The sequence below is a fragment of the Carlito syrichta genome, unplaced genomic scaffold (assembly GCF_000164805.1).
Source record: "Carlito syrichta isolate Samal-C Ts95f unplaced genomic scaffold, Tarsius_syrichta-2.0.1 Scaffold313976, whole genome shotgun sequence".
Lineage (NCBI taxonomy): Eukaryota > Metazoa > Chordata > Mammalia > Primates > Tarsiidae > Carlito > Carlito syrichta.
This window is the reverse complement of record NW_007258072.1, coordinates 40,582-49,268: the sequence shown is the minus strand read 5'-3', so window position 1 is coordinate 49,268 and position 8,687 is coordinate 40,582. Positions and strand designations below refer to the sequence as shown.

The 8,687-nt window shown below is 41.3% G+C and overlaps 1 protein-coding gene across 1 annotated transcript in view; it reads right to left on the bottom strand.

Moving 5' to 3' along the window:
• Window positions 1–7,341, bottom strand: part of SRSF12 (serine and arginine rich splicing factor 12) — a 13,456-nt gene extending 6,115 nt beyond the window's left edge. The window contains exons 1-4 of the mRNA XM_008070723.2: window positions 6,317–7,341; window positions 5,822–5,887; window positions 5,373–5,484; window positions 5,089–5,230 (exon numbers count right to left, since the gene is read on the bottom strand). Of these exons, the coding sequence (XP_008068914.1) occupies window positions 5,089–5,230; window positions 5,373–5,478 (248 nt within the window). The 5' untranslated portion in view covers window positions 5,479–5,484; window positions 5,822–5,887; window positions 6,317–7,341. The remainder of the gene's footprint in view (window positions 1–5,088; window positions 5,231–5,372; window positions 5,485–5,821; window positions 5,888–6,316) is intronic.
• Window positions 7,342–8,687: the final 1,346 nt, after the last annotated feature.

The window sequence follows — 8,687 nt, the reverse complement described above, 5'->3', positions numbered from 1 at the left end:
GAGCCCAGCAGGTCAAGGCTGCGGTGGCCGGGAGCGGCCACTGCACTCCAGTCTGGGTGACCAAGTCAGACTCCAACTCAAAAAAAAAAAAAAGAAGTAATTAGATTGACGTAGCAACCTGGATACAGCAGATTAAAGAGAAAATCAAGACAGACCATTAGGAAAAATCCTACTGAAACACAATGAAAGAAAAGGAATTTTAAGAAATTCATAGCAGAGCTACATAGTACAGAGGTCACACAACCAAGAGCAAAGATTGAATAAGGCAGAAGCAATATCTGAAGAGATATTGAGGCCAGGCACAGTGGCTCATGCCTATAATCCCAGCACTTTGGGAGGCCGAGGCAAGAGGATTGCCTGATCCCATGGATTCGAGACCAGCCTGGGCAACTTGGTGGAAACCCCCCCACATCTCTACAATAAATCAAAAAATTGGCCAGGCATGGTGGTATGTGCCTGTAGTTCCAGCTACTTGGAAGGCTGAGGTGGAAGGATCACCTGAGCCCAGCAGGTCAAGGCTGCAGTGGCTACGAGTGTGCCACTGCCCTCCATCCTGGGTGACAAAGTGAGACGCCTACTAAAAAAAAAAAAAAAAAAAGGAAGAGATAATGACCTAGAGTTTTCGAAAACTAACAGAAGCCATCAACTCTGAAAAACTGCCAGAAAGCAAAAGATGAATTACCCTCAAAGGAGCAACAATAAGATGACAGCTAACTATAGGCACCAGAAAAGTAATGGAATGACATCAGAGATAGAATGAAAACAATTCTGGTCAACACAGAATTCTATCCTCAGCAAAAATATTCTTTATTAATGAATATAAAACAAAGATGTCTGCAGACAAACAAAAGCTGAGGAATCCACCCCCAGCAGACATGTACTGTAAGAAATATTAAGTATCCTTACTGAAGGAAAAGGATCCTAGATAACATCACTGAACTAGGAGAAGAACACGGGAAAGTGTAAATATATTGATGCAGACTATATTCTGGAGCAAAGGCACAGTCTCTTAGAAATCATTAAAGTTCATTCATCTTATAGAGAGTTGTAGAAAACAAAATGAGGACATGTCCTTGAAGAAAATCCTAACCTGGGGAAAAAAAGATGCTATGTTTGAGCTAATGGAAGGGAAGTTGAAGAGTGATTTTAACACTCTTCGGGAACATTTAGGGTTCCAATATACCTGTTCATTACCATAAAGTAGCAAAGAGGGGCCAGGTATGGTGGCCCACACCTGTAATCTCAGCACTTTGGGAGGCAGAGATGAGAGGACTGCCTGAGCCCAGGGGTTCGAGGCCAGCCTGGGTAACTCGGTGAGACCTTGTCTCTACAATAAATCAAAAAAATTGGCCAGGTGTGGTAGGCACATGCCTGTGGTTCCAGCTACTTGGAAGGCAGAGGCAGAAGGATCACCTGAGCCCAGTAGGTCGAGGCTGCAGTGGCTGTGAGTGTGCCACTACACTCCAGTCTGGGCAACAGAGTGAGAGAGACCCTGACACACACACACACAAAGTTAACAAACATTTATGGAATACCCAATATGAGCTAGCAACTACTGCTAAGTGCTAGGGATATAAATATGAACAAGACAAAAGTCCTTGTCCCCCAAAGAATTCATAGAGCAAGCCACAAACTAGTCTTTTTCCTACGTCCACTAAAGGCAAAAGAAGAGACCTCTTTATAGTACAAGGCAATACCATATATACCGCATAAACTGTATATGTCAGGCTAATACATATTCTGATCCATGCATCACACAAATATAAATATAGACACACACTCACTCACCAAAAATCTGGTCCTTACGAACACTTTGAGAGCTGGGTATGACTTACATTCTCCATAATACAATTTTTAAAATGAGAAAAACTGGGGTCAGGGAAGTTGAGCAATGGTCTCATAACTAGTGCAAAGCAGAACAGTATTGTCTTGAAAAATGGAGTACTTTTTATTCCTAATATTCCCTGATAATTTGGGACAATTAATAGCCACTGTTTTTTTTGCGTCTGTTTTCCAGCCAAGTGCTGTACTTCACTTCCACTTGAAGGTGGAAGATGAAGTGACTATACACCTTATTCGGAGCAATCAGGAGGAAAAAACTCGTTAACTGAGGCTCTAAAGTACTTGGAAACAAGTTAAACTCTTTTTTTTTGAGTTGGAGTCTCACTCCGGCGATCCTTCCGCCTCAGCCTTCCGAGTAGTTAAACTCTTAATGAATCCAGTGGACAACTTCTTTTCTTTTTTCTTCTGCAAACTAAATGTGTTTTGTCTAGGCCAGTGAATTATTTATTATTGTAAATTATAATAATTTAGGACAGTGCTGCTTAGGTACATTATATCTACTTTGATCTTTGATTTATAGATTAACCTGTTCAATTTACATATACAATTCTAATCATCCTAAACGTAGGCTAAACACGTACAGGTTGAGCAGCCCTAACCCAAAACCCAAAACTTTCTGTGGGCCAACGTGGCACCACAAGTGGAAAATTCCGCACCTGACCCCATGTGACTAGTCGCGGTCATACACAAAATAATTTTTTTTTTTGAGTCGGAGTCTCACTCTGTGGCCCAGACGGGAGTGCAGCGGCCGCTCCCAGCCACCGCAGCCTCGACCTGCCAGGCTCCGGCGAGCCTGCCGCCTCAGCCTTCCCAGTAGCTGGGATTACAGGTGCATGCTACCACACCCGGCTGATTTTTGATTTATTGTAGAGGTGAGGTCTCGCCAAGTTGCCCAGGTGGGTCTTGAACCCAAGGCTCAGGCAATCCACTCACCTCGGCTTCTCAAAGTGCTGGGATTACAGGCTGAGCCACCGAGCCCGGTCCACAAAATTATTTAAAATCTTGTATAAAATTACCTCCAGTCTATGTGTTTAAGGTGTGTATGAAACATACATGAATTTCATGTTTAGACTTGGGTCATATCCCCAAGATACCTCATTATCTATATGCAAATATTCCAAAAAATCAGAAAAATATGAGATCTGAAACACTGAAAAATATGAAATCCAGTCTCAGCCATTTTGGATAAGGGATACTCAAAATGTATATGTATATATTGATAGAAATAAAATTCACAATAGTCTGTAATGTTGAACATCATCTACAAATCCTCTGTAAAGCAAGAAGCAGTATAATTGGTATTGGCATTGCTTTCTTGTTGCAAGGCATGTCAACTATATACAGAATATAACATATATATATATATATTTGCTCTCACCATGTTTCATGTTCTGTAACTATAACCTTGTATTTGAGTGTAGAAAATATACATCATTGTCTAAATCTCAAATAGCCAATCAATGGGAAAATGGCTTTCCCTTAACCATGGAACAAATGGGATAATTCTCCACAAGATGCAAGGGAAGTTTACACAGTTACCTTCCCGGAGAAAGGATAATAAAAAGGATCAGGTTCCAGAATACACTATGGCCATTTCTAAATTTTTCTTCACCAGTCCTAGCAATGGCCCAATGCTGACCTGGGTTCTCTAGGCTTATAAAAGGTGCTTCAAGCTTTCCCACCTTCACACCTAACCAAGGATGGGCCAAAATCAGAGCTTTGGTTCACACCAGAGGAGAGTTACATACACAACTGACATGTAAGATTTGAGGGTTCTGACTAGGCCACATTTTCTAGCAAGCGGGATTCTTGGATATTAAAAAGTCAAAGAATGTGGATGTGGTTTCTCTCTTCTACTCTTTCCCTTCCATTTGCCTGGAGGGATAGGAACCAGGTCACTACAGTCTTTTTATTTATGTATTTATTTTTACGTTTTTATTTATTTACGTATTTTTTGAGTCGAGGTCTCACTGTCACCCAGGCTGGAGTGCGGTAGCACAGTCATGGCTCACTGCAGCCTCAACTGCCTGGGATCAGGTGATCCTTCTGCCTCAGCCTCCCAAGAAGCTGGGACTACAAGCATGTGACACCACACCCAGCTAATTTTATTTTATTTTTTTTGTAGAGATGAGGTCTTGCTACGTTGGCCAGGTTGGTCTTGAACTCCTGCTGGGCTCGAGCAAATCTCCTGCTTCAACCTCTCAGAGTGGTGGGAATACAGGTGTGAGCCACTGTGCCTGGCCCAAATTACTATGTTTTAGGTCTTCTTCAACATTGCCGTACTTGGAATTTCTTCTTGATAATAATTTACCATTTATAAGTAAACTGATTCATATTAACATTAGTCTTTAGTCAACCTCCTTTCACAAGTGATTGTATCATATTTTTGAGTTTAATCATTTTTAGAACTCAAGATTCCAATTACGAAAATTCATCTAAAATTCCTCATCTTAGTTGGGCGTGGTGGCCCACGCCTATAATCCCAGCACTTTGGGAGGGGGAGGTGAGAGGATAGCCTGAGCCCAGGGGTTCGAGACCAGCCTGGGCAACCTGGCAAGACCTCATCTCTACAATAAATTAAAAAATTAGCTGGGTGAGCATGAGAGTGCCATTGTACTCCAGCCTGGGCAACAGAGTGAGAGAGACTTCTAGTCAAAAAAAAAAAATCCTCACCATTTTTGTTGAGTATATATTTTTGGCTTTTTCTTCAGTATTATCTCAATTAAAGTGAAGTCTGCATTGAAATTAATACACAGGAAGGAATCCAATAAACCCAAGTTACATAACAATACGTGACACAGAGGAGCATATCTTCCTACAAAAATCGACTGTCCATGTATATTACACAAAACAATACAAGTGACCTGTTTATTTACTTATTTCCTTTGAGTCGGGGTCTCACTGTTACCTAGGTAATCCTCCTGCTCAGCCACCTGAGTAGATGGGACTACAGGCATGTGCCACCATTCCCAGCTAATTTTTTTATTTTTGCAGAGACAAGGTCTCACTATCTTGCCCAGGCTGGCCTGGAACTCCTGGATTCAAGTGGTCCTTCTGCCTTAGCCACCCAAAGTGCCGGGATGATAGGCGTGAGCCACTGTGCCCGGCCCCACGTGGTCTGTTTTGAAAAACTTTTCCAAATGTTTTCCAAAAAGTCGCAAATGAAATGTTCAATCGGCTCGTATTTTGTGCTCACTCTTTATTCTTTTTTTCTCCCCTACTCCGGTGACAGATTTGTGTACTCACTCTCTAAGGCTATCGGACCGCCGCCTGTTTCTTCCCCACGAAGAACTTCTACTTCGAGTTCTTCTTTGGCTGGGGCTTCTGGATCTCCTGTGGTCACCTGGGGAACAAGGATGACGTTCTTTTGATTTCATCTGGCCTGGTGCTAGAACGGAAAGAACAAGGTTACACCACAATTCATTACCTGAATATTGCTTAACAGCCACATGACTAGTACATTAAAAAAACAGTCACTGATGAAACTCGTTCTGCTGAATAAACAAAATCTAATGGTAAGTCACACTTACTTTTGCGATCGCCTTGTGCAAACTGGATTTCAATTTGACGGCCACATACCCACTTTCTATTGAGGTTATAAAGAGCATCTTCAGCATCTCGGACATCTTCAAACATGACTAGCTGTTAAGGACACTTTGAACATCAGATATCATGTAAAATGTTTTAAAAGTATTATTTACATGTGACATGAAATAGGAAAAACAAGTTCAAGTTATTAAATTCACATTCCATATCATATGGATAAGCAGAAAAAACTTTCCCTTTTTACTATGAAAAGAAATGACCATTATGATTTAGAAGAGTGAATCTAAAAATAAAAAGAACAAAAGCAAATGTGTAACTGTACTTTTAATGTACACATTAGCATAGCTGCAGTATGCATGTATAATTGGAAACACGCTATGAGAAAAAAGTCAAAAATTGGCGAGCATTATTAAATAAACTGTTCAGGACTCACTCCCTTTTCTCAGACAAAGGATCCATCAGGTTTTTCACTGAGTATCAGCATGCAGAAGCCTTTAGTCTGAAATTAAAATTACTCTTTCATTAAAAGGCTTTTAAATTATGACACTTAGGAGAAATTATTTATAATAAGTAAACTGCACATATACAAGAGAGTTAAAACAAAAACTGATTTAGCCCTTTAAAAATGATATCTACCTTTGAACCTATCACTTTAAGCATTTCTTTATGTTTTTACTACTTGGAATGGAAGTATAAAAGAAACAATAGCATTCTATAAACATCTGAAATAACATATATCGGTTTGTAATACCACACTAAACTTCCCTATCTACGTAAGTTATATTTAAGCCTAACTATATAGCACTTAGCTGTATAAAAATGATAAAGTAGCTGTTATTTTAGGAGGTTGTTCACTGGTTTAATTTTTTATAAAATAGCAAACATAAAGCTCAAGAAATACAATACAGAATGAGACTTTGGCAATTACCTCAGTGTCACTTGATCTTGAACCTTGACCTTTACTCTTTAAGGCTTGCAAGATGGACTTTATAAGAGATGCAGAACCAACAATATCAGACTTGGCTTTGACTCTGGAACTCTGAGTAAATGTAGGAAAGCCGAAGTCTCAACCTGGTGCTGTCTTTTGCTTGATAAAGAGTTCCCCTCTTCCAGGTCTTTATATCTGTGTCCACCCTCCCTCTTTATTCCTCGATGCTTGAACTTTAGGTGTCTTTTGTCTTGCCTGCTCGGTTTATGCTTGGACTCTAGCTAACAGGTTGGTTCAAACTGGGGGCGCTTGCCAGCTACTGTGGACTGCTTTAGATTTTCTGAGATAAAGAAATAAACACATTTAATTAGGCAATATTAATCTTGCGTCAAATGCTCCTGAATACATGCATGTATAAGCACATGCATGCAGCAGATTCACATGCACACAATAAAACAAAGGATATTGAACATAAGCAAATCCTCTCGGGCGGCGAGTGTAGAAGTCAAGTGGAATGTAAACATCTACTATGGGGCCATAGCGGCCAAACTCACGGCGCAAGTCCTCAGGCCTGAAGTGTTTTAGAAACAAGGCAAAGAAACATGAATAGCTGGATCAGAACGTTTTGCCTACAGAAATCCAGTTGAAACCTATAAAAGAAAGAACATTGTCTAGAACAGCATTATCTAAAATTGTCTCTTGTAAGAATTAGCCAAGGTTTTGAAAGGAAGAGGAAAAAAAGAGGAAAAAAAAATAGATTCTCATGCCTCTCTTGGAGATTCTGATTCGAGACCAGAAGTCTGCACTTCTACAAGCACTCCAGGCAGCTGGTATGCTTAGTCAATTTCCAGACACACTGACCCAGCACATCCACCTCTGAAAGTTATCACCATTCCAAGACACTAATTAACTGTTTCATCCAGAACACATTCATTTGCCTCACTGTAACTTCATGTTACGTTACTCGTTTTCAGATAGCAAGAATCAGATTCCAAAGAAGTCCTACAATTATCTTCTCAGGCTTTAAAGAAAAGTGAATGTTTTACTATTAAACATAAAGCTAAATTTGATAGATATTTTTAGCTCGCCATATGCCTTTTACTGTGATAAGTACTGCAGAGGGATACCAAGAAAAATATAACTTAATGGAGCTACAATGTAACCAAAAAGACAACAGATTGATTTATTATTTTTTGAGTTGGAGTCTCACTCTGTCACCCAGGTTGGAGTACAGTGGCGTGATCACAGCTACGGCAGTCTCGATCTGCTGGGCTCAAGAGATCCTTCTGCCTCAGTCTCCCAAATAGCTGGGACTACAGGCATGTGCTACCATGTCCGACTAATTTTTTGATGTATTGCAGAGACAAGGTCTCATCATGTTGCCCAGGTTGGTCTCGAACACCTGGGCTCAACAATCCTCTCCCCTCAGCCTCCCAAAGTGCTGGGATTGCAGGCATGAGCCACTGCGCCCGGCCAATACGACGTATTTAGCAGCAATAGCTCACAGTTATAGTATATACCTGCCACTGTTCATCTTAAGACCACTAATTCTTACAACAGTCCTGTGGCTGTTTACAGGTGAAAAGACAGATTAACCTTCCTAAGGTCCCTGAGCCAGCAAGTGACAGAGCTGGAATCAGACTTCCCCAGGGTGACGCGTCTGTCTTCACCGCCACACCTACTGCCTCCTGGAGCGGTCACAGCGATTCAGCACCCAGCACAAGACGGGGCGCAGGAGCAGTGAGCAAACAGAACTTCAGAACATACTGTACAGAGGAAAAGCTCACAGAGGCCTGCAAGGCAGCTAGCTTGGGAAAATGGAAGAAAGACAGTGTCGGTGACAGAAGTCAGACAGCCGGGCCGGAGAGCGAGACTGAGGCGGGAGAGGAGGCAGAAGCCGCACGCGTGAGGTTCAGAAAGGCAGACTCTGAAGTGACGGCGGAGTGTCTGTGTGCGACTGAAACGGTGATGACACAAATATGTTAATTTTGTTTTCTCATAAGACGAGAAGTCAGTGACTAAGGACAGAGATGGGACTGAGGAGTTATTCCATAAAGGTTCTACTAACGTGAACTAAACATCCGCTGCGTTGTGCCAGGCAGTACACTCAATCTCATGACATGCTTTATTTCATTTAGTGCCCGCCAGAATAGGTTTGTCTGCTTTACCCTGGTAAGACTATCAGTTCTGGGGTACAGTGACAATGTCGCTTTTCTTTCATTTGTTCATTCAACAAATATTTACTGAGCACCTACTACGTGTCAGGCTCTAGGGACATGGTAGGGAACAAGAAAAACACAATTGATTACTGCTCCCAAAGAACACAGACCATGGGGCAAAGATTCTCAGCCACTCCTGAATATTGGAAACA